The sequence below is a fragment of the Panthera pardus genome, unplaced genomic scaffold (genome assembly GCF_024362965.1).
Source record: "Panthera pardus isolate Hobbes unplaced genomic scaffold, ASM2436296v1 HiC_scaffold_10, whole genome shotgun sequence".
Taxonomy (NCBI): domain Eukaryota; kingdom Metazoa; phylum Chordata; class Mammalia; order Carnivora; family Felidae; genus Panthera; species Panthera pardus.
This window is the reverse complement of record NW_026526655.1, coordinates 42608618-42635735: the sequence shown is the minus strand read 5'-3', so window position 1 is coordinate 42635735 and position 27118 is coordinate 42608618. Positions and strand designations below refer to the sequence as shown.

Genomic DNA, 27118 nt, shown 5'->3' with positions numbered 1-27118 from the left:
TAGTATTTCAGAGCAAAGTAAGACAAAGACTAGAAAAAAAAAGTAATTTAGTTTAAAAAAATGTTTGGTCTTTGATTTAAAAAAATAGTTTTCACAGAGTAAATACTCAATACCACAACTTTCAGAACAACAACTATTGAAAAAAAGAGTACAACTCACAATTAAATGGGTTATATGTCCTTTCCTTTTTATAAAACAATTATCTTTTAAGAAGTTGCTTTGTTTTTTTTTTCCTCAAAGTTACTATAAAGCACAAATAATTGAAAGGAAGAGTAAAAAGCAAAAAGGAGATGAAAATAAGAAAAGGAGAGTGGTTTCTAAAGAATGTACAAAATTCAAGTTATAAACATCATATTCACGGCATCGAAATTATTTCCTAAAACATACTACCTTATTTAGATCACTGGATAACACACTGAACCAAAGATCTCAATACGGACTGAAACAGGGAAGAGTGATGTTGACCTCACTTCCACATGCATGAGCTAATTACAATGAATGAAAGCTGGAATCCACCATCAGAAACATAAACCATGTCTTCTTAAGAAATAAATTAAAATGAAGAAATGATGTGTGATATGATAGGGGACTCAAATGGAAAAAAGTATATTGTGGCATTTTAAAAGAAAGAGCAATGAAGATTTTCTGTGGTCCAGTTTTTGTTTTTAAATTTTTTCTTAACATTTATTCATTTTTGAGAGACAGAGTGTGATTGGGGGAGGGGCAGAGACGTGGGAGTCACAGAGTCTGAAGCAGGCTCCAGGCTCCGAGCTGTCAACACAGAGCCCAACGCGGGCTAGAACTCATGGACCCCACAAGATCATGACTTGAACTGCAGTCAGCCACTTAACCGACTGAGCCAACCAGGCGTCCCAAGTTTGTTGTTTTTAAAGATGTTAAAAAATTAACAAGACTTGTTGCGTGAACAGTGGAACAGTCGAAACTCAACGTAATTGTCTGCAAAAGTAGGTAATCTATATATAAAGACTAAATATAGCTGGGAAATAAACAGAATTTTGCATACGAACTACTTCCTTCCAAAAGCAACACTTTTAAAACTGATTAATTCTTTAATATTCTAATGGTGAAATATCTACTCAAGCAACATTTTCCTTTCTTTTTTTTCTTTACCATTTAAGTTGTTCTACGCTCTTCTTTCCAAATAATTAGAGAAGCTTTCTTAGGAACACTATATTAATCAGCCAGAGGGGCTGGCAGGAAAACAATTTCTTAGAAGTAGTGAGAGACTGTCCTAACATCAAATGACTGTTCAATGTCATGTGACATTAAATACATCTTAACGCTCTCATGGTACTAAATCTTGACTTCTGTTCAGTTTTAGCCTTTATGGGAAAAAGTGCTCTCCAATATTTTGCTGTAATTGTGTTCTCTGGGTAGTACTTAAACTAATAAGACTCATTACATAAAGCAACTTGATAAATCTTTGAAGTATTACCCAAACTAGACACTGTGATAAGTTAGATCTTTCTTGAACCCAAGGCCTTCTTTTCTTTATCTTTCATCAAATTCTGCATTTAAACACTAAAATTGACTTGGAATCATACATTTGATTATTTTATACAGCTTAAGCAAGGCCTCAAGAATGTATGTTTTTATACATTCTCTTTTTATTATTCTTATTGAAATTATACCTTTTTTTTTTTTCTTGTTGTGCATAAAGGTGGAATTTTGTTTGGATTTCATTTGAAAAAACATTTTGGGATATTTACAATGAATATTCAATTCATAAATAAAGGCTTATTTGACATCAGATCAAATTTAAAAGTTTCCACCTCTCTTTTGCATACTTCCTTAAACACATAATTTAATAATGATAACACGTCTTACATTAGTAAAAATAATAGAGATTAATTTAGCCAAAGAAGTAAACCTAATATCTTATTTTCATGGGCTTATATTTTGTTTATCTTTTTTACCTTTTTTTATGAACTAAAGCTCCTTCAGTTTCAAATTATTGATGTGATAAGTAAGATCTTGTTTACATGATAGTTATGTATGTGTTAATACCAATACCTGGTATTTTAGGGCAATATTATATATTTTAAAATCTCAATATTTAAGTAATTTCCTCATGAGTTCTTTCTGCCCTGCTAAATGTTCTTGGAGGCTTCCTTTAGGAATTTTTGAAATGCATATCTCTCTTAAAGATAACTCAGGCACAAACGAATGAACAAGAAAGATTAGATGAGACGTTCTTAAGTATGATTCATAAATATATCAAAATATTTGCATGTATACACATTTATGTAATAAGTAGAATGATACTTTGTTTTCCCTTTTCCTAAAATGAAAAAGGTGAATTTGTATCAGACATCTGTAATGGCAAACACATAAGTTAATACCCATAAATAATATCTACAGGTAAGTCTTCAAATATATAAAAAGGTAACTCTTACCGCCATCTCCAGATCCTGATCCTGCATCTGGGGGAAAAAGAAATACTTTATTTTTGTTTGAAAACATATTCAAAAACTACTTATGACTTTATTTAGTTCATGTTTACTTTCTTCATTAAAACAATCATATAATGGAGAAAATTACTAATATTTAACCTGAAAATATATATTCACATCAATTTAATTTAATTTGTATAATATAACTTATAAAATAAATGCTGTATTATTTTCATTCTTTTTTTTTTTTTTAATGTTTATTCATTTTTGAGACAGGGAGAGACAGAGCATGAACAAGGGAGGGTCAGAGAGAGGGAGACACAGAATGCAAAGCAGGCTCCAGGCTCTGAGCTGTCAGCACAGAGCCCGACGCGGGGCTAGAACTCACGGACCGCAAGATCATGACCTGAGCCGAAGTCGGCCTCCCAACCGACTGAGCCACCCAGGCGCCCCTGTATTATTTTCATTCTTAAACTTTGTAAGAAAAACTATTATTTAGCTTTGATACAATTCCTAAAATGGACTATGTAAAATCTCTCATATTTTTATTTTAACCAGGATGAATTTGGTGCCATTAACTGAAAAAAAAAAAAAAAAAAAAAAGGAAAACAAAATGCTTATAAGAGTGAGATTCAGAAATTAAACAGGCTAAGACATGTGGCAAATAAACTCATAATTAAGGCATATTATTATACATCACATATACACAAAAAGAAAAAAAACAGTTTATAGATGATTATTTTTTCACGTAATTGCTAATATGTTTTCCAAATACCACAATTGTGGATGAGTTTATCTGCCACCAACTTCATCCTTTGTTTTTAAAATCAATAGAGGAGTGACTTTTTTCTTTGTGCTTAAAATTGGATACACCCTAAGTGATGCTGGCAGGAAAAAAAAAAATGATACCCTGCCTTCGACATTTCTCTTTCTCCATCTCCCCTCCCTCCTACATAATTACAGTTGATCAAAGGTGTCAATTTCTGACAACTCAGTTCCAAGGACAGTCAGTTTTCTAGGTGGGAGTCAAGACCATTGAGTTTCCATCTGGTTCTATCTCTTAAATGTGGACATCATCTTCCTTTTGCCTCTCCACTCTTTTCATTCTAAAAAAATTTTTTTTAATGTTTACTTATTTTTGAGAGAGAGAGAGACACAGAGTACAAGCAGGGGAAGGGCAGAGAGAAAGGGAGACACAGAACCCAAAGCAGGCTCCAGGCTCTGAGCTGAGCTGTCAGCACAGAGCCCAACGCACACTTGAACTCAAATACGGGAAGATCGTGACCTGAGACAAAGTGGGACGCTTAACCGACTGAGCCACCAAGGCGCTCCACTTCTTTTCATTCTAAATACATTTGGTTATGTATTTTTAATGTTAATACTGGGGATTAAGACTAATACTGGTATTCTTTGTCTGAAATGCCCTCATCTCACACAGAAATCTCAATGATTCAAGAACGATATCAAATGGCACTTCTGAAGGAGTAGTAGTTTAAATAATCAGCCTTGGTGGAGACTCATATTCACTAAATTCATAGAGTCTAACACTGTATGAAGTCAGAAAGCCAAGTCATTTATTAACTTGTGTCTTTAGCCCAGCAGAGTCTTTCCTTAAGGCAAGCTAACTGGTAAAACAATTTATAAGAAAAACCCTTCTTACTAAATGTATGACCAAGTAAGGATTTTAATCATATGCCTTCTCTGTTTAATGGTAACAGATCAACAAAGGCTGATGCATTCATCTCCATAGAATAGTGCTGTCAACTGAACTGACAATCAGAACTCATGGCCCCGTCACTTTTGGATAGGACAGTGCTTGAATGGTCAATGTTTACATACTTTCACAGCTAAAATCTGAAGTAAATTTATTTGAATTAATTTTAAAGCTTAATTCAGTATTACTTATAACTATCAGAGCCTAACAGGTTGTTATATTATAACACGAATATATTCTATATGTTTTAGTTAAATGTGTACAGCTTCTTGTTTCTTCTGAAGACTGTAAACTTTTTAAAATCAAGAACCATGTCTTATCCGGCTTTTTATCCTTATAGTCTTACATAAGAGGAAATATGTAAAAGCTTATAGATTCAAATCTCCAAACATTACTCATTTGATAGCATAAGGAATGTTATGTAACCTTCTTAAGCTTATTTGTCCTCTATTCAATGAGTGTAGTAATGTCTATGTCGTTGGGTTGTTTTGAGGCTTACTGCACAATAGCATGTTTTAAATGCTTATCACTGTGCCTGGAACATAAAAATTAAGGTTTTGAGTAAACATCTTGCCTATTCATTTACAGGTTTTCTAATAAATACACATGGTTTGGGAAAAGAAAAAAATGGCAGCAGTATATTGGCTTGTATTTCCCATGTATCTTCCTAAAAAGTCAAGGGACATGATCTTTAAGACAATTTTTGTTTTATTAGACCCAAACCAAGTAAGTAGGGAAGAAAGGAGGAGTAGATGGAAAAAATAACCACAGGCCCATGGCATCATTATGAAATAGTGATGGAAAGTTTTGAGGCTTCTCTAATATAAAATAAGCCATCTTGGCAAACCAGAGACAAGTAGTCTACTAAATCCTTACTGATGAGACAAAAACACCTAAGAAGTCATGCTGTTGAACTTGAAAATTTGAACTCCTAGCCAATGCACTTCTTATAACACAAAAAATTGAGAGTGAGACTATTGAGCAGACTGCCTAATAGGAAACCATTTTTTGGACAAAAAAAAAAAAAAAAGATTTGTAGGTTCAATGAAATATAATAAAGTTATATCTTCTACTGCCTTTTATTCCTAGAGATCACAACTTGCCATCTCTATTCAGTGTCAAATAGCATTTTAAAAATAAATGGAAAATCTACAAAGAAGGAAAATTTCTTTTAGATCAAAAGTCAGAACTCTAATTTATTTACAGTCAGACCTGGTTAATCAAAATTACTTTGGTCCCTCCATCATTATTCAGATCAAAAACCTTTTAGGTTTTTAAGTCAATGGGAAACATTCAGCAAGATTGGCTTACTAATTAAATCCTACAGAAATCTAAGTATGCGAATCAGGTAGGTATGGATTACTCAATTGCGATTAAATTTTCTACTTGGCTCACTCTTTATTTTCATAGTATAAACAATACATTAGGAACTAGAATGTAAAGATTTGTGTGAATCAGGAGAATGTGCTTGCCTGAGCCTACAAGAAGTTGGAGGTTGGCAAGTAAGAAAGAAAGATTTTGGCACCAAATGTTCCTAGCCATACCATAACTTAATGATTCTTTATTATAACTGCCCACTGACTCTCATTTGGCTAGTCAGAGACAGACTGATAAGCTAAATGATCTTGAACAGATAAACCCTTTTCTCAGTACTCTCTGGTATTTGCCTCCAACATTCTTGGCTTCTAAGAGTCAGAGGTTCCATTTTTCCCCCCTATTTGATTCGTCTTAACATATCACTTTAAATTTTCTCCATAGGTATGGCAGATTGATTTTTCATATTTAGTTTGCTCCCTGTCTTTCTTTCTGTTTCCCCCATCTCTACTATGATAGTACCATGCTGGCCCTCCTTCCTCCCTACTGGGGAAGCAAGTCCAATGCCTCTCACATGTTGCTGTCATTTTCATTCGTTACTTCTTAGATAAGTGGCAATGATCTATTTGCTCTAGCAAATAAGAGGCAAGTGGGGCACCAGGAAGGACGTTCACATAATGAGGCAAAGAATCATATAACAGAAATGATTACTTAAAAACCAAAACCAAAACAAAAAAGCCTACATCATCATCTGTGAGTAATAATATCATTCTCTTCTGCTAGTTTTTAGGAACTTTACTAGTCACTGGTACAATGTGGAACACAATCAATTACTAGCCATCAACAGACTTAAGATAATCTTTTAAAGAATACAAGACTTTCTCCTTGCTCATTTACCATCCTGACCCAACCATCATACACATGACTTTGTACAAAGTTCCCCAGAATAGAAAAACACCTGTTATCTACAAAATACGTGTGATCTACCCAATAGTTGTTATCTTTCCATTAAAATAGACTTTTCCTGGCACGATTCTGTATTTTCACTTTTGAAGGAAGCTCATATTTTCTAGTGCTGCTGAGGTTACCCAAACTTTCACTTTTAAACCCAGATCTGCAAAACTGCCCTCTGGCAGATGACGCTATTGTTCAAAACAAACAAACCAACTTTATCCGTGCTTAGATAAGTTTCTCTATATTTGGCACATAGGCAGTAAATCTAGAGCTCTAATTATATTATTCAACTGTCTGCACTTCATTAAATAACATATGTATTAAAATCAACATCCTTATGGTAGATTTTCTCTTTCTTCCATAAGTGATTCGAAATGTAAACGAGGCAAAAATAAGAATAATGCATGCCTTGTGCAAAAGAATAAGAGGCTTATCCAGCCAGTATAGAGTCTGAATGATTTATCTGGAGATAACATAACAGGAAAAGCAAAGGTTCCCAAAGGTCTCGGGAGTCTTTAGGATCATATACATACCTGTGGCACATGATCCTTCAGACACCACAAGTATCTCACTCTGCTGTTTGCATGCAGCCTGTCGCAGGTAGCACTCATTCTGGTAACTCTCTCCATTGGAGCCACACACAGGCACATAGTCACTGTTGCACTGGGGAACACACAGATATAAGCATATGGTTACTACTGGAGTCTGCATACCTTTGAGACCTTGAACAGAAATAATCATTTGCAAAAGAAAGTACTTGTTTTCATTTTCAGTAATCCCCATCATTTCCATTAAGTCTTTGACCTTACAAGGGCATCATTCAAAGATACACAAAAGTAATGTCAAGTCGGGCCAATCAGTCATTTGATTCAGATGGGGGGCGGGGGGGAGAAAAAAAGCTTCTGAATTGATCAGGTAATTCCAACGAAGTGATTGGACAAGCAATTGTACAAAGATATTGCAAAAAATGTATCAACATTATTTAATACTGCTTTTCAGATATATGTCCATCTGGCTTGGTGGAAAGAATCAAAACACGCTACAACATTCACGTTATTAAAAATAAGTAATGCCTATCCGTGTTTGGAGCAGAAGTATATAGCTGCAATATGAATGAAGTCAGTTACGCCTTACTATGTTTTTTCTCTGTTGAATTTTAATCTTCACACATTTCTAAATATTTGGGTAAGACATTTGGATTACTAATTCATTTGTCATGTATCTTTAGATAATCAGATATGGACAGATATAGTGCAAGAAAAAAAACAGCAAATGGAATACAAGGGAAAAATCGATAACTATTGAAGAAAAGTTTACTGATAAGTATGTAAAACATATATATGTAAACTTGATTGATTATTGAAAAGTATGACTATTAATATATATTTCATAAAAAGAAAAGTTCATTTTTAAAACAACCTCATTACAAAAAAGTACACATTTTACAATGTAAATGAGGCAACCTACAGGGTATACTCATTGTAATATAATCACACTCTAAGGCATTAGAGATATTTGGCTGTGTCCTATACCTGCTAATTACACTAGAGATGTGATTATCTCATGATTACTACTACTGATGCTTCACTGTTTAATTGTAACAAACATAATAACGACGATGATTACTTATAAATATCCACCATGCTAGAAACTAAGTAAAGCAAATCATACATACATATGCATGTGAAAACACTCTTCTGTTTCTAGTTCTTACTAAAAGATGTGGATTTCTCATGGCTGTAAGTACATACATAATTTTGTACATACAAAATTAACCAATGATCTGGTGAGGTGGCTAGGAAAGTTTTAATGTATATGATAATAAACCTGAAACGCTATCATAAGTTAAATTCGACTCAAAGATTTATGCCAAAAAAAAAGAACAGATTTTCAGTAAGGTTACGATCTTATAATAAAAAAACTGAAATTTATTTTTTTACTCTATTTTCTTAGAATATCTGTACTTTCTCCCTCTCAATCAACCATTTAACTCTTGCTCTTTTTGTTTATGTAACAATGGTTTAATCACCCTAGTAATTTATAAATAAAATGGGATAAATCAATGTTCTCTGAAATGAAAAGTCTTATTTTATGAGTCTTGCTCTGTATCTGTTACTGAAAAACTAAAATAGAACTTATTAATAGTGATACACTTTTCTCCCAATAGTAAGTCCAAATTGTATGACACTCATATTATGATCTCCATAATTGCTAACATGATGATTTAGGTATTAAATCACATCTATTTAGAAATTACTTACATGTGATTAAAATCATTTAAATATTTTAAATATGACATATTTTAGAAATCTGCACTTGTACAATTTCTAATCTACATATTCTGGAAGCTCTCTATGCAGTAATTCCTTTTCACAGTTATACTGTTGGCTCCCAGACTCAGTCTGTCTATGTGATTATATTTTTTAATGATTTTTTTTAATGTTTATTTATTTTTGAGAGAAAGAGAGAGAAAGGGACAGAGAGAGAGGGTGACATAGAATCCAAAGCAGGCTCCAGGCTCTAGGCTGTCAGCACAGAGCCCGACTCGGGGCTCGACCTCACGGACCGCAAGATCATGACCTGAGCCAAAGTCGGATACTTAAGCGACTGAGCCACCCGGGCACCCCTATCCTATGTGATTATATTTAAACTTGATTAGAACCTTTTACTAATGAGGATATTTAAATAGGTATTCACTTCTGATCAGGTGATAACCTATATAAGGGCTGCCTTCCACAAGCTTTCTAAAATATATACGCATTTTTCAAAATGTTTTTATATTTTTGAGAGAGAGAGAGAGAGAGAGAGCAGGGGAGGGGCAGAGAGAGAGGGAGAGTCAGAATTCCAAGCAGGTTCCGCACTGTCAGTGCAGACCTTAACCAACCCACAAACAGTGAGATCATGACCTGAGCGGAAGTCAGATGTTTAACTGACTGAGTCATCCAGGTGCGCCAACATATGTGGATTTTTTAACTTACATCTCAGAATTGACCTACCATAGGTCAATCTTCCAGTGAGCAGAATTGACGTAGTACCACATAAATGGTGCTCATGTCAGAAACATGGCCTGGGAGGATTTATTAGGAACCACTGACATTAAAATGGTATCTGAGCACATGGAGGAGAGATCAGAGAGAAGTGAACAACTGGTGACATAGTCTTGCTGACACTTTCAATAGGCAGAAGGTAGTCAAAATTAGTGTGATGGCTGGACTAGTTGGCTTCTCATGCTCAAGTTCTGGCATTCTTGTCCTTGGCTACCTGTTAATCTCCATCTTCAAACCTGCTTCCATTACTCTGGGTCCACATTTTCTTCTTTCCAACCCCTGGAACCTCTCTATTTATCTTTCTCATCTACTTCTGCAGAATACTCAGATGTAGCCAGCAGACAGGGGGTGAGGGGTGGGAAGTATTTATTATCTCTGACAAGTGCTAGTACACAATGCTGATACGCATCTTAAAATATGGAATAAACTGATAAAGTGTTCCTATGCCACTTCTGAAGGACGCAGTAAGCCAAATGTGAACAGTGCTAAAAACAGAGCTGCCAAGTTCCATGCACAAGCCAAAAGGGAGATTTGTATGGAGCTGAAGAGAGCTCAACTGTAGATTACCAGCACGATGTTTTTGGCCTTTAGTACCACGACTTGCACTCATTAATATGAATAATGCAAGGAGGAAGCATACTCTAAATCATTAAGCCTCAGGAGTGCAAGTCTGGTCCTTTCTCCAATTTCTCTCACTGCCTTGGTGTAGCACCTTGTGGACATCACTCAACAGTTAAATATTTAACAAGCTTATAGCTCGGTTTCCCCATCTGAAGTGGTTAACTAAGGTATTTAGGAGGATTAACAGAGTCATGTTTCTAAAATACTTGGGAATATCCATGTAGGAAAAGAAACGTTAACGATTTGTCTCTCACGGTATGTATTGTTTTGAGTACAGCTGACACCCCGTCTAACGCTGATACTAAACACACGTGTCTAAAATTAAAGAAATAAAGGAAAACAGGATACCCTGGTACATAAAAATAGGCTAAGTACTATGTTAAAATATGCCAAATTATTGGAAATACTTTTTAGTGGTAATCATAATACTGCTCAGTTTCAGATGAAGGGACAGATTCAGATGTTAAGCGATTTGCTAAAGGCCACATAGTTGGCTGGTAAGAGGAAAAAAACAAGACTCAGGCCCAGATGGTTAGACCCATAAATGTATGTGTTGTACAAACTTCCTCTCAGGGGAACAGTGATCCTATTTTTCTTAAGATGTTGTAAAAATCTTAAGTTTGTTTTCCAAATATGTGTTTTCCAGTGGAATGGTTTTGCTCCAACGTGTCCACATTGCTTAAGAAAGTAGCTACATATCACACTGGTGGGTTCAATGACTTGACACTCTAGAATATATGGAATTCATTTTACTACAAATGAACAAAAAATGTATGTGAGAAGTTTTTTCATATGATTTATTGCTTATTTGGTTAATGAAGATTTCTTTTAGCTGAGATTTCAGCATCTAGAAGCTAGGTATAACTTACATTTTCTAGATTGTTGGCACTTTCCATGGAATCTGGCATGTAGAAGGCACTCCACAGATGTTAAGTGAATTCTTGTTATATTCCCAGTTGTCAAAGGCTTAAGAATAATGGCTTAGGATATGGTATGTTTCTCTTCCAAAAAAGAAAAAAGATAAAAAACCTGCACATGTCCCAATCCTTTGATCATTCAATAAGCAACTTTCTCTTCTCTGTAACCACATTTCTTTAAATGAAAGAAAATACGACTTTAAGGGTGGGCAAGCCTGTGGCTATGGTGAAAGTGACTCTGTGTGACTTCTCAGGCTAGGTCATTAAAGGATACAGCTTCTGTCTGGCTCTCTCTCTCTTTCTGGACACTTGCCCTTAATACCCAGCCATTGTGGTATGAGGTAGGCCAAACTAACACACACACAGAGATCCACATTGAGGACCCAGGTCTCCAGTTGATAGTCAGACTTATGAGTGAGAGCCCTGAGGAGAGTACAGAACCAAGCCTTGAGTTCTCTCCCTTCCTCGGCTAATGCCAAGGGAAGCAGAGATGAGATATTTCCATCAAGCCCTGTCCAATTGTAGATTCATGAGAGAAAAAAAAAAAGTTCATTTTTTATTTTATTTTTTATTTATTTTATTTTATTTTTTATTTTAAAAAATTTACATCCAAATTAGTTAGCATATAGTGCAACAATGATTTCAGGAGTAGATTCCCTAGTGCCCCTTACCCATTTAGCCCATCCCCCTCCCCACAACCCCTCCAGCGACCCTCAGTTTGTTCTCCATATTTATGAGTCTCTTTTGTTTTATCCCCCTCCCTGTCTTTATATTATTTTTGTTTCCCTTCCCTTATGTCCATCTGTTTTGTTCATTATTTTTAAGTCACTAAGTTCTGGGCAATTTGTTATGCAGTCCTAGTAAGTGGAAGAACTGCAGATCTAAAACGTGGTTATTAAATGAAAACATTTAATATATGAGTTAAATAATATCTGAAAAGCATAACTTCATCATATTTTTGAATTACAAACTGATAATTGGTCATTGTATGACCAGTGCTATCTATGAAAAACTGCATATGGTCCTTCCTCCCTCCTTCCCTCCTTTCCTTTTTCCTTCCTTCTCTTCTTACTTTATCCTTCCTTCCTTCCATCCACCTATCCATCCATCCAACTGTCTCTAAATTTTCCTCTCCACAACTGGTTTATCAGAAGATTTATCAGCATGTCATCTGGTATTTAGATAGAAATGAGGCTGCAGACCATTTCTGGAACTCATATCATCACCAAAAACTCAGGTGTACTACCTGTGATACTGAATTGTCTACAATAATTTGGTATTGTTGTTGCTGTTACTGATATTTTCATGTATTTTTGCATGTATAATGTCCTGGGAAATAATTGGATTTGGTGCCAAAGGACCTAGGTTCTTACTTTAAGATCACCACTTAATAATGGTAATGGGCCTGAATTACTTCATCGGTAAAAGGAGGATAAAACAATGAACTCACCCAGTTGTGACAAGTAAAGGGTAGAATGTGTTTATTTAATTTAATTTTAATTTAATTTAATTTAATTTTTCAAATGTTTATCTATTTATTTTGAGAGAGAGAGGGAGAGAAAAGAGAGAGCACGCACAGGAGCAGGGGAGAGGCGCACAGGGAGGGAGGCAGAGGGAGAATCCCAAGTAGGCTCCACGCTGTCAGCACAAAGCCCAATGTGGGGGGTCCATTTCACAAACAGTGAGATCATGACCTGAGCAGAGATCAAGAGTTGGATGCTTGACCAACAGAGCCACCCAGATGCCCCTATGTTTATTTTAGATCATCTAAGAGAAGTGAAGGCAAATATATGTTCTCTTTAGTGCTTCAATAATAATCCAAGTTGGCAAACTACAGATCACACCCACGCTTCCCTTTGAAATTTATCTCTCAGACACAATGACCATCGTTCACATTCTAATTTGAATGAAAGAATTTGTGACTGTATCCATAAACACAGGAGACTAGGAGTAGATAACCTCAGCTAGTTTAGACTAGGATATAGGAAAACAGATTATCAAGACATCTCCCTTATATGGAGGGAAAACACACACACACACACACACACCCCAAAACCTCAAATTCATTGGAATGTACTAGAAAGGAATGAATCAAGATACTCTTAGCCTAAAATATCTTATTATTCTTTGCACAACTTGTGCATTTTCTTTGATCTTGAACCTAAATCAGCCACTCTACAGTCTTAGTATGTGTAGAGTCTAAATTTTCCATGAAGGGAATGTTTATTTTCTCTTGACAGACTGACATCTATCACAAAGCATAAGCTTACAGCAGTAAAATCTAGCAGTAAATTTAAATACTATAGGCATTAAAAAAACACATTTATTGGGGCGCCTGGGTGGCGCAGTCGGTTAAGCGTCCGACTTCAGCCAGGTCACGATCTCGCGCGGTCCGTGAGTTCGAGCCCCGCATCAGGCTCTGGGCTGATGGCTCGGAGCCTGGAGCCTGTTTCCGATTCTGTGTCTCCCTCTCTCTCTGCCCCTCCCCCATTCATGCTCTGTCTCTCTCTGTCCCAAAAATAAATAAAAAACGTTGAAAAAAAAAAAAAAAACACATTTATTTTCTTATTCAAACTTGTTTTCATTGCCCTCTCCCCAATCAATTCCACTGAACAATTATTTAAATTAATGACAAATGTAACTGGCTGACCAAAACATGAAAAGCACAAATATTTTTGTTGATAAAAAGTTTTACCAAAACCCTTTGTGGAACCTGAAAACTGAATACAGTTTCTTTAATAAGAAAACTATACATTTCCTTGTAGTAGCATGCACCCATTTAGAATTTTGTGAACTCCATTATTTTTCTCTTGTCGAAATCTTGTTAGAATTATGGTTTTTCCTTTGATGAACGTTCTTTTTGGTTCATTTTATACTCTTCATGAATTCACTTCTTATGCCTACCCTGGGTCATGCAAGTAAGACCAATTTATGGGAATCACAAACTGTAAGGGGGAAAATCCACAAAATCCTTTGGGCCTTTAATTACTGATTTGTCCAAATGTACTTTTCCCTGAGTTAACATTTGGGGAAAGTATGAATTGGAGAGTTTTCATGCTCTACCTCTCCCATGTAGTTCATTGAAAAAACATAATTACATTGTTCAGTGCAGCTGGAGACCTTAGAGGTTCGTGTCACGTGCATATTAAATATGCACAAATATGTTTCTAACACTATAGTATAGTCTGAAAGACTGTAGTGTGGTCACAGCAATATTCACCCACCAGGAGGTGGTGCACTTTGCAAATATTAGTTGTTTTATTGCTTTTCTTAGAAAGAAGAAAATAATTTGCAAGAAGCTTTTAACTTATCTACAAACCATTCAAACTATATTTAAATCTGAATTCCCTTATCTCTTTCACTGGGAGGTCGAATTCAATTCAAAATATTTAATTTCATCAACAATTCTAAATATTGCATACTATAACAAGTTTTTAGACCTGAATTTCACTTTCATGTTTTCATTTGTTCTGTAACATTTTTTTTCTTATTTTTTTAGTTTTGCTTACCCAGTCTTGGAAAAGTTTTACCTGATCTCACTTATATAGTTTTGTTTTTGCACAAAAGGTTCTTGGTTGAACCTTATGTTAGATTTCATGTGTACTTACAAAAGTAATTCAGCAACACTCAAAGGTGAATATAAGACATTAATACAATAGCTGTGGTAGTTGAGGGTACATATGCTTATATAAACATTCTGAGAGAAAAGAGGGCTTATAATTTACGTGGCATAAAGCATTTGTTAGATGATGGCTGTAATAATGACATGAGTTCTATCTTCAATAGATACGCATAATGTAGTTTTGATGATACAAGTGCTACAGTCTCCCATTCTACTTACAAAAAAATTATTTTATTTATTCTTTTAACATGAGGCAAACTCCATCTTCCTAACATTCATAAAATAGCCTGCAGCTATTTGCACTCTTTGGGGTTCTTGGGAGATCCAGCTGTAATTCAACGTGATACCCATGAAAAGTTGATATATATTAGTAAGTTCCAAGATTTCCAAAACTAGCACAGTAGTTCTGAAGTCACGCTAATGAGGAGTTTATTTAAAAACTTAACTGGATTGCCAGGATCATAAGACCCAAGGCCATTAAAACAGAACAGTACGATAAAAAAAAAGAAATGACAGCCCCAATCAAAAAGAACAAAAGTACAAATCTACACTTCTTATCCATTGATTGTTGTAGCTACTATCCCCAGCAGTTGTTGAATTATAAAATTCTTGCTCGATGGGACACATAAACCTAATTTGCTTCTGACACATCAAAGGAACAACCTGAAGCTTTCTACCTCCAGTGGCATTTATAACTCTGGCATACACATTTCTCCAAAAAGCTATGTCTTTTTGACATCCGTTGGCTCTCTTGGCAGGACAACACTTTTGCTTGGTGCCAGCTTTCCTCTTAGCTTGCACAGCTATAAATTGCCAAGTGATGGTTTGTAAAGGGAGATCCCTTCTTTGTAGTCTCATCAATGAAGAAGAAGATGCAAATATCAGACTTCTTACCTTGAACTGACAGACGCAAGTCACAGTGTCTCCAATTCTTAAACATTCCCCATCAAATTTACAGGTGTTGGTGTCACAGAGGAAGAGATCGTTTTCTCTGTCATCATAACCTCAAATTTAAAGAAAATATTCCAGTCATTTAAAGATGTTACAGATTTTAAAAACAACCACAACAAAAGCACTATCTTGCAGCTTTAAAAGAATTGCTCTAAATTTTTATTCCATTAACCACAGCTGTACTGCAAGGTCATTCTCTACTGATAACCTCCAAAATCTAGTTAAGTGATCAATATTCATTTCTTTTTTTTCACAATTCTTTTTTAGTGAATTATCTTTTAATATTCTCTTTTGATTGTGCTATTTTATTTTAGCCAGAGTTAATACTGGCAGCAGTGAATGAAGGTTTATAACTTGATCCCCAGCTTCCTTATTTTTTTTTTCTCATTAAGTAGAGTACAGTTTATGACCGCCCCCCCCCCCCCCAAGCCTACATTTTAGAAAAAAGCTGTTGATGGTCTCTGAATGTCATTTTACCATTTTTCCATCCTTAATCATTCTTTTGCCTTAAGGTCTGAAGCAACCCCTTATTTGGAATTTCTCCAGACAAAGAGGAAACAAAGCCCCAATAATAAAGATAAACAGGCACAGTGTTTTCTGTGATGGTCTGTCTGGCTCAAATGAAGATTGATCACCTCTAAGTTAACAGGGTGGAGGGGGGTGCCAGGTTCTTGAAAATCTGCCTTGAAAACAAGTTTATTCTCTTTAGTCTCTGCAAATCTCCTTAAGATATCCGGCTCATAGTACATCTCTTGATTGCCAACCTCAATTTCCCATTTAAGTTAGTTATTTCCTAAAGCGATACTGTACTTGGGATGAAGCAAACCAGGCATGTTGGTCTACAAAGCTGTGACCATTCATTTCAAGCACAGGTTGTTTCATAGCCCTATGATAAAGCACCTAAAAAAGTGATCAGACACCTGAAAACTGGAACTTAGCTTTTCAAAAATAACATACGTGCGCCCATGAACCAGGAATAAGTTAAAGAAGACATGCTAAATTTTATAAAAATACCAAAGTTAGAAATTGCCGAAAACAGAACAAAGGCAATCTATTGACCCAAATCTAACAGGGTACAAATCTCAACCTGTCTTTAAAAAAAGCACAAACTATCATGATGCATGATAATGTTCCTCATGGCAGTAACAACCTAGGACTACATGTTCTTTCATCCTATGAGTTACAGTTGGCCATTCCCACCTCTCCAAAGTTACACACACTTCAGCTTATATACATCCCTGGAAGCCACTTTGTTCAGAGCCAGATTTAACTACAGCAGAATTATATTTACAGAAGATGAAAAATTACATGCACGCTTGCTAAAACTAGAACAGACCAGACCTAGGGGACAATACCCAGGCATGTGAATGCAATTTAAAATGCCAATGAAATCACACCACAATCCCGCCCGGGTATACTCTGGGCTGTCACACTGAAATGCAAAGCCAGCCAGGAGTACAGCAACTCCCATCCTCGGGCCCTATGTACTTAGGAGGCTTCGGCTGAGCAAAGCCTGCCAAGCTCTCGCGTTCAGACTCTGAAGGGACCCCGGCAAGCAAGAAGAGCGCCGGACCCACTCGGAGGAAGCTTGCCCAGAAATGGAGTCCGCGTCCGCCCGGGTCGGTTCCGCCCGCCCGCAGGAGCCTGCCTGCCTCGGCTATGCCCACCCAGGCCTGGGAGACCGACGACTGATTCTTTTCTCAACTTCCTTCCCCATCAGGAGCTTGGGGAGGCAAGAGAGAAGCATCTCTGGGCTGCAAAAACACGTCTTTGAAGGAGGATGTGGGAGAGAGGAAGAGACGGAGAGAGGGAAAGGGAGAGAGAAAGGGGAAGACAGAGAGAGAGATAATGATTCTCTTAAACCCCAAGCTCCTTTAGAATCCGTGTGACCTGATCTTGAAAGCAAGACCAGGGCACCCCATGGCACTTTTGCCAGAAATCAGTGTTTCCCCTGCAGTCACTATTGGATTTATCGCTTTCTCGCTTGTTCCTTCCCATAAAGTTATTTCTCGCTCGTTTTAGCCAGACTTTTTCCTTTCATGATGGAAATGTTCTGTTTTAGTCCCCACCCCGCACCCCACCCCACCACCCCCCCAGCCCCCAAGGACTGGTGCTCATTTCGGTGGATCCACAAAACCATCCCGTCCAGTATTTCTTAAAATATCCGCCGCTCTAAGGGCAAGGATGCAAAAGGTTCCTACACGTGTACTTTTTGCCCACCCCAGACCCCGTCACCCACCCCCCACCCCCCCGCCCCAGCTTCCGCAGCGGCCTGGAAGGTTCCCAGTGCTCCTCGGGGTGGAGGTCGGTCGTCCGAGAGGTTTGGGGCAGTAAGAGGCACGGGGCTGAGGAGACGCACTAAGGTGGGCTTGGTATGCGCTGGAAACGCGTCCCCTCTGCGGGGCCGAAGGGGGTCGGGCGCTGGGGTTGTGGACTTACCAGAGCAGTTCCAACCGGTGGGCGTTTGGCAGTCACTTAAGGAGGTAGGGAAAGCCGCGAGCTTCACCGGGCGGGCTACGATGAGTAGCATCACCGGCAGCAGCAGCAGCCAGCAGAAGCCCTCGCAGAGTGTCCAGCTGCTGCACTGCCGCGGGGACTCCCACAGCACCATGACTAGTTCGCGCAACTCTGCAGTAGCAAACGGCTTCCGAAGAACACGCGATCGCGGGGGCCGGGCAGCGGGCTACTGGGCATCCCGCGGACGGCGGCAGCAGAGGCGGCGGCGGCGGCAGTGGCACCCGACGGGGAAGCAGCAGCCAAACCCGCGCATGGTCTCCGGAGTTTCAGCAACATCCAGTGACCCGGCCCAGCCCCGGGAGCGAGAGGGTCGTCCGCCGAGAAGCTGCGCCGGAGACTCGGGGGGCTGCTGCCATAAGGAGGGGGATCTGGGAAGCCAGGGGACCACGAGGAGACCGGAGTCCGGAGGGCGGAGGAGAGGAGTCCAAGGAGGCTGCGTGGAAGGAGAGTCAAAGCGCCCCACAGCCCCGCAGCCGCCTCTCGCGCTCTGCCGCCCGCATCCCTCTGGCGTTTGGGAAGCAGCAGGTCCTTAGCCCGCCCGAGATCACGTGGGAAGAGGCAGGCGGGCGCTGATTGGCGGAGCGGGATGCAGGTCCCGCGAGGGAGGGGTCGGCGAGGAGGTGCAAGGAGGAGGCGACGGCGGATGCCACAGATGGGCCAGCTCGCCAGGCGCTGGCCCGAGTGCGGCTAGGCGGGGATGGCTCGGGGGAGAAGCGCGGGCTCCAGAGTGGGCGACTCTCACAGCTTTATATACCACCTGCCCTTTCACTTTCCGCCCCACGACCCCCCCCCCCCCCGAGCTTTGGGTCCGGTCTAGGGCTCCCCGATCTAGCTCCCCTCGTCAGTGCGTGACCCCGGGCTGCGAGTGCCAGCCGCGGCTGGGTGGCGTCTCTCTGAGCTGCGGCCGGCGAGGGCTGAGGTGGCGGAGAAGCGGGAGCAGCAGGGCAGAGAGGGGAGAGCGGGCCCAGAGGAGAGGGTGTCCTGCTGGCGCCCCGCGCTCCTGCGTGCGGGAGCGCGCCGCCTGTATCCGGATTCAAGCTGGGGAAATCGCCGCGCAAGCCCAGGAACCTTTCTCTGGGGAGGTGGCAGAGACCAGGAGAGGGTGAGAGGCGGTGGTGTGAGAACAGCTCTGGCCGGCCTGGAAGCAGCAGCAGTTTCCCCCGGAGCCTGCGACCCGGAGGCTGCTCGCCAAGCTGACTCAGCCAGCCTTGCAGGCTCCCTCTCCTCTTCCTTCTCTCTCCCTCTCTCCCTCCCCTCCCTGGCCCCCTGCAGCTCCGACGCAGCCCGGGGAGCCCAGACTCTGGAGCCTTCTCGTTACTCGCTCCTCTCCAGCCAGGAGCGTGTTAGTGCGGCTGCCCAGGAGGCGCGGGGAAGTGTGTTCCGGAGGTCAGATTGGCTCCGCACAAGTGGTCGGGGAGAGGCGGGGAGGGCTCCTCCGCGGCAGCAACGGGTGGGTTGCGGGCGCAGCCCCCGGGAAGCGGCTTCCCAGAAGAGCGGCTCGCTCGGGCGGCGCGGGGAGCGGCCCTGCGCGCTCTAGCGGATCTCTCCGCCCCATCGCCGGCGACCCGGGGAGGCGAGAAGGTCTAACTCGACTGGACTATCTCGCTCGGTGCCCTTCTTTCTTTCGCTCCAGCCGGCGCTGAGCAAAGGCGTAGCGGGACCCGCCTTCCGCCTGCTGCATTCTTCACGCAGTTAGACACTCTTTAGCCTAATGGTATTTTAGTCGCTAGTAACCGGACCGAGAGCTTCCCGGGACGTGGATGGAGAGGAAGATTTTTCCGTCGTGACCCGGGTCGTTATTGCGGTCACAGTGTTTTGGATGACCTACAAGGAAGAATTTTCTTTTCTGTGTGATTGTTTAGTGATTCAGGATTTTTTTTTCTTTTTTTTTTTTTCTCGCAGCACCCTCCCTCTTTCTCTCTCCCTCCCTCCTTCTTTCCTCTTTCTCTTCTCTGCCTCCTCCCACCTTCCTTTTTACCTCCCTCCCTTCCTTCCTTCCTTCCTTCCTTCCTTCCTTCCTTCCTTCCTTCCTTCCTCCTTCCCTTCCTTCCCTTTCTTTTTTTTCCCTTCCTTCCTTTCTTCCATCCTTCCTTCCAACCTTCCTCCCTTTCTTTCTTTCTTTCTTTGCCCTCATCTCTGTTTCTCTCTTTTAGAATCTCGCCTTTCCCCCTCTCCTTCTGGTTCCCCGAATTTAGAAGAGCGTGTTTGATAGTATCTCACAGGCAATTAGCGTCCATCCCCAATCACTTAAAAGAGGCATCAGTACACTTTGAAAGCAGGGACTATCTATCTTTGGCAGGCACCGTCAGAAAAACAAATTGTGCCCGAGCTATCCTTTTAAGTACCTTAACCTCCAACCTCCTCCCACTTCCTTGCTTTTTAACTTCTCCTTTGAGAGATGTGATCGTGCAGCACCTCAGAGCCTCAAAGAAATCTCATCTTTTTTCCTGTGTGAAACCCATCCCTTTATCTTACATCTCCGCCTCCGCCCCAAGATTACCCCCCAACCCTCGCCCACTTCCAAAGATTTCTGAGCCTCAGTGTCTCTCACTCCTAGCAATTAAGTAGCAGATCCCAGCATTCTAGTCGGTGGCATCTCGCTTCTCACCGACAAAGACTCCATTAAAACAGATCAATTAGACCAGACGTTGGAGGCATCAGAAAATCGGCTTCCAGACAGCGCAGCTAAATTCTTTAAGGAAACGGAATGCCCATTAGCTACAGCTGCCAGCAGATATTGCAAAAACAAGGAATCAGGGATGTCTTTCGCTGCACCCTTTCAGCAGAAAAGGCAACATAAATATACACTTAATGTAGATCAAGATTTAACAACTCCCAGTTTAGAGTGAGGACATGTCATTTTCCATAGCAAGGCTGGTGTGGTAACTAATCAGGCTTATGAAAATAAGTCATGCTTAAAACTAAAGGCAAAGTCCTTAAAAGTGTTTATGCAGTAATTATGATAATGACACGGGACCTGCTAGGAATTCAGTACTTGGCTGTATAAGTAGAATTTTACAGCACCTCTTAGCAGAGTAGAACTGTTATTGAATTCTCTGCTAAGTAAATTTTTGGCATGCTTTCTACTAATATGTACTCTTCCTAAGACATTTTGCCCAAAGTAACTTAAAACTCCAAAGGAGTTAATTACTGGTTGTGACTGGTTAACAAATGCAGTTACTTGCACAGAGATTCTTTAAATTACTAAACAGTTTCAGGCAAAGCCTTTCCAATAGGAATGCTGTGATTTTGTTTAGCTTGCTTTGTACTTAGTGTTAAAGTGCCACCAAGAAACAAATTCTGAAACTGGCAGGCACCACCAAGTGGCAGAAGAACATCACTCACTGCACAGAGCATAGGATCGCTGAACATGTAAATACAAATATATACGTTATTTAGCCTCATCATTAGTACCAAAGAAATAGACAGGAATTACATTTTATGGCAATGAAGATTGGATTAGTGATTGGATTAGTGCTTCAACTTTTCCCCCAACAGGTCAAATCGGTTTCCTTATTAGAACTGAATTTAAAACTAGGTCTACAAATTGTATTTTGCATCGTACATTATATGAATACTAGGTACACAATCCAATCTTGTCATGCATTTGCAAAATTTCTTATTTTCAAAGAGTACGGAATATTTACTTTCAATATCCCTGAGCTAAAACAGTTTATTTATGGCACACACACTCTAGAATTGACTCAGAGGGTGAGAGTCAAGTTATCATATTTTTAAGTACAAACAGAACAGAATTTTTTTTTCCATAGAGATTTTTTTAAAAGTTTTTTCTCCCCTTACATGGAAAGGGCATTGTTAAGAATGGTGCGATTACTTATTTTAATGGGGGTGCAGGTGGGGGAAGGGAGAAAAAGTTATTCCAGAACAAGAAACATTTAAGATAAATGAATAAATCTGGGAAAACAAGACATACTGCCAATCAGAGCTCTATCTCCTTTCGATCTCTAACACTTTCTGATGTTTCAATGATGGTGAGATATATAGTATGCTTATTAAGTGTCAGACATTGTTTCCTTCAGGAGGAAACACATTTTTAAGCCTCCGCAAAACCCCTATGAGATAAGACATTCCTTTATCTCCATTTTATAGAAAAGCACATAGCTTCTTTTTTAAATGTTTATTTGTTTTGAGAGGGGGGAGGGAAGGGGGAGAGAGGGAGGGAGAGAATCTCAAGCAACCTCCACGCTGTCAGCACAGAGCACAGCATGGGACTGGGTGTCAGGAACCCTGAAATCATGATGTGAGCCAAAATCAAGAGTTGGGCACTTAACCCACTGAGTCACCCAGGTGCCAGAACCAAAATGGCATATCGCTTTTAAAGCATCAAGGGGCTTGTCCACTGTAACAAACTCGGTCAATGGCACAGCTGGGACTCAGCACAGTTTTGTCTGTCAGAGCCCAAAACTTAAATCACCATTTCTTGCTGGTATGACTACTACCTCGTAGCTTCTATGAAAGGAAACTAACTAGGAACATATTCATTCTGTCCATGCAGCTGCTTTGCCCTTCCTATGGAGTACCAGTAAGACCCAAACATTAAATTTCATACTTGCAATTCTTATTAATTACCTCATATGAATTACTTAAGAAGCTGTTTAAAAGGAGACAAATTCCAGGGGCGCCTGGGTGGTTCAGCCGGTGAAGAGTCCAACTGGTTCAGGTCATGATCTCCTGGTTCGTGGGTTCAAGTCCTGCATCAGGCTCTGTGCTGACAGCTCAGAGCCTGGAGCCTGCTTCAGATTCTGTGTCTCTCTCCTCTCTCTCTGCCCTCACCCCGTGGTCTCTCTCTCTCTCTCAAAAATAAGTAAACATTAAAAATAAATAAACAAATAAATAATACACAAATTCCAGGTCTCACTAGCAGGATGTTAATTCAGTTTGGAGTTGGACCATGGAATCTGTATTTTAATATTCTTCCTTGTTTAAGAACTAAGGTACTACCTACACCTATATAACAAATGAAAGGATATTTGGATTCTTCCTCGGTTTTCACAGGACTTTTGGCAGAGAAGGTTCTAAGACAAGATAGAGGCTTACACTCAAAAAAATAAAAATTAAAAAGAGAGGTGGGGGGTGGGGGGATGCTTGCCTGGCTCAGTGGTCGTGAGTTTGAGCCCCATGCCGTGTGTATAGATTACTTAAACATTTTTTTAAAAAACGTAAAGGCTTATACTCAGTGTACAGATGAGCTTTCATTCATGTCTGTCTCTATATCTACCATTAAGTATTGAATTTCTTTATGCATATGTTCACCAAATATGCAGTAAACTTCTACTATGTCTGACTTAGTAGCTTCATGACTGTGAACAGTTTTCTCATTTGTAAAATATAGGTAATAGTAATATCTACCTCCAAGGGTTCTTCTGAAAATTAAGGGAAATATAATATATGATTTAATGATAATGGCCGTGGGGTGAATCTCTATACAGAATGAATGAACACATAAATATGTGTATATAATCAGGTATACATTTATATATAATAATTTATATAAAATATGTAATTAAAAGTAATTAATGATATCCAAGATATATATGTGTGATATTAGAGTGTACAATATGTTGATTATTAATAATGAAATATGGTATCATTTTCATATCTAACCCAAAACCTTATTTTCTAGCCTACCTCGATTATATAGACACAAATCATTATATCCTTAGCTTTCAATAGCTTTTCCTCAGCTATTTAAAATTTATTATTATAAAAAGTACATGTTATATTATCAATAACAAGTATATTAATACATCACGTGTTTAATTTGTAGATCAAATGCTATTCACAATGTTTCCGAGATGTCATCTTCATTTCAGGCAGAATTTTTTTTTAACCAAGAGTAAATTTGCTATTTTTCCACCCTTTGCTGTAATTATTTAATGATGCATATATAACAAGCCATGATTTAAAGAAATAATTTTATAATGTAACTTTTCCTATGCCTTATTGATTCCAGTGCCCTTAATTATTTTTCATAGTTTATGTTTAGATTTATAATTACAGTGCTAGAGAAATAGTGTATTTTCTCTTATGGCAATGGGCCCCAGTCATGACCGTACCTTGTGATCACCTGGGGAATTAAAAAAAGCACTGATGCGGAGTCGTTACTCCATGACTTTGAGTCTCTGGAGGTAAGGTGGAACCAGAAGCTTGAATCAGTTTGGAGTGAAACTGCTCTGTTTTAGGTGGGGTTTTTTGGTTTTTTTTGTTTCTTTTTGGGTTTGGTTTTGGTTTCCTTTGGTTTTGTTTGTTTGTTACCCAACTTACTTGTGTCAGTGGCAGAGCAGGTCTCTTGGGAACTAATATTCTCAACCATTTTGTTGCTTCTTCTACATAAGTGTTTCTTCCTCCTCTTCCCTACTCCCCCAAAAAGAAGAAAAAGAAAAACTGAAGTGGAGAAGCTTCTGTCATAAAATAAATTTGGGAAAGGCTTCGGATAAACTCTACTTAGCTTCACAATGCACATTTGCATATTAAAGGCTCTGAGGAGCCCTGCAGTAAAATCAAACCAAAACAACATCAAATAAAACTAAACACCTATTTAACTTTATTGAACTCAGGTTTTCCAATATTATTTGATCATGGAATCCCTCTTAGCAAGAAAACACTGCAATAAACTATGGCAATGGATTTCCATTTATTACACCATTAGAAACAATAGTTTAAAGGAATGAGGCTTTAAAAAAAATTGTGTCAGCATGTTAGATAAGGCTGGTCATTTTCTCTGGCTTCTCCTTTCACAGAAACGGCAGTAAAGCCAGCTCACACACAGTAGGGTAAATATTCCGCAACTCTTATTTTCTGATGCAACTTTCCCTGTCATTATAAGCATTATAAATATTCACAACCTTTAAAATTTTTCCTTGGTTTTCTATTACATAAATTCTAAATTAGATAGCGGTATTTCCGTAGCAGTGATTCTAACATAGGAAAAGATGCAGATTGTATCTGATAACACTACTTTGTGAAAAGCTGTGGTTCACATGTGGAACATGCTAAAAGTATTTAAATAGAAACATTTGCAAGGCCTTAAAGAGAGTTTAATTGACTTCTTTACACCTCTATGCTTACTGCTTTGCATTGCACTGAAAATCCCCTCACTGGCTATTATTAGAGCTTCTGATATGAGGGCAGGGCAAAGCTTTATGACAGGGTAACTGTGCATATGGGAGTTGGAATCTTTGACCTGACATTTACAAGCTGGGCATCCATGGAGAAGTTACTTAGTTTCTCTGAGTCTCCATTTTCTATTGTCCAGAGTTATTTTTATTTCTTGAGTACAAAAAGAAATTTAGCCTGGTGTAAGAAAAGAGAGAATGTGATGTGGGGCTCTAGAGGAGGAAGAAGGCAAGTTACAGGAAGGACTAAACTCTATAAATAGAAAGCCATCCAGAGAGGCAGAGGTTCATTTCATCTTTCTGGGGCAGCAGCATCTTTTTTTTTTTTTTTTTCTTTAATGTTACTTTAGCTATTTCCATTATTCTTTCTCCCTATAGACTAGTTTTCTCTGCAATCCTAACATCCCCATCTCAGATGTCTGTTTATAAATTGCATTTAGTTGCTGAATATTATATATGTATTATTGTGCAATTGTATATATTTAATTTTTTTTAATGTTTATTTTTGAGAGAGACAGAGAGACAGAGCACAACTGGGGGAGGGGCAGAGAGAGGGGAAGACACAGGATCTGAAGCAGGCTCCAAGCTCTGAACTGTCAGCACAGAGCTGATGTGGGGCTCAAACCCACAAACCATTAGATCCTGACCTGAGCCGAAGTTGAAGTCGGACCCTTAACCAACTGAGCCACCCAGGTGCCCCTATATTTTAAATTTTAGTACATCTGATAAAGGAGAAGAGATGTTTCCATGACAAATTATTTAATAACCATAAAACTAGTTTATTTTTTAGTGTATATAAATTCTTTTTCCCTTTCTTTTTCTTTCTTTCTTTCTTTCTTTCTTTCTTTCTTTCTTTCTTTCCTTGCTGTCAATAAAAAATTTACTTGTTTTAAGAAAATCCAAATGCTGGCATTGTCCAAAAATATTTAACGGGTTTATTTATAATTGTTATAGGGTTGAACTACTAAGACTTGTTCATTTTGACTTGCATTAATGCGTTAGGTCCCAACATTTATATTAAAAATTCACACACAAGTGAAAATGGAAAAACTGCCAAGACCTGATTTCTGTCCCGTGTGTTTCCACTTGCAACCATATACGTAGGTACTTTTTGACCCCATGGGGCTCACAAAAAGAAGAGAATTTTTTTTAATTTTTTTCAACGTTTATTTATTTTTGAGACAGAGAGAGACAGAGCATGAACGGGAGAGGGGTAGAGAGAGAGGGAGATACAGAATCTTAAACAGGCTCCAGGCTCTGAGCCATCAGTCCAGAGCCTGAGGCGGGGCTCGAACTCAGGGACCTGGAGATCGTGACCTGAGCTGAAGTCAGCCGCTTAACCGACTGAGCCACCCAGGCGCCCCAAGAATTTTGTTTAAAGAATGAAATATGTTCCATCATAGTGGTTTCTTAAGCACATTCTCCACGGGCGCAGCATGCTAGCTGGATGCCTTCAGCATAATTGTTACACATTTGACATGGATAAGCATACAGGGTGGTGTCTTCAAAAACAGCTCACCAGATAGGCCTCACTTGCCTTCTGCAAAGAACCAATAGCTACACTGAGGAAGCACAGATCAGTCTGAAGCAATTTCTCGCACCACACCCTGGAAAGGAAGTTAGGGAATCAGAAGTCCAGTGGACTTCTGGTAAGATCTAATTTCAGGGAGGGCCACGGTACCAAGCCTGTAATGATGAGGTTTCTCCATCCGTCCAGTAGAGGGCGCGCTCTTGAGAGCGGTTTTTGTAGCTAGTTGCTTCCTGGGTGCTTTACCACAGCTGGGTTTGAGGGCAGTTTCAGCTTTTTAGGAGTCATGGTATAGAGACCACCTTACTTAGCTCCCTCTTCTTTGCTTGGAGCTTGGTGAGCTACAGGGGGCGCTGGAGTTAGACAGCAAACTCTCTTATTTA

The 27118-nt window shown here is 39.4% G+C and overlaps 1 protein-coding gene across 2 annotated transcripts in view; it reads right to left on the bottom strand.

Annotated features, from left to right (window-relative positions):
• TMEFF2 (transmembrane protein with EGF like and two follistatin like domains 2) overlaps positions 1 to 18604 on the bottom strand; it is a 230249-nt gene extending 211645 nt beyond the window's left edge. Inside the window, exons 1-4 of one of the 2 annotated variants that reach the window (XM_019462757.2) lie at positions 17994 to 18604; positions 15498 to 15607; positions 6930 to 7059; positions 2418 to 2444 (exon numbers count right to left, since the gene is read on the bottom strand). In XM_019462757.2, the coding sequence (XP_019318302.1) occupies positions 2418 to 2444; positions 6930 to 7059; positions 15498 to 15607; positions 17994 to 18165 (439 nt within the window). In that variant the 5' untranslated portion in view covers positions 18166 to 18604. The remainder of the gene's footprint in view (positions 1 to 2417; positions 2445 to 6929; positions 7060 to 15497; positions 15608 to 17993) is intronic. The other variant, XM_019462767.2, reaches the window with a different exon arrangement.
• Between the last annotated feature and the right edge of the window lie 8514 nt (positions 18605 to 27118).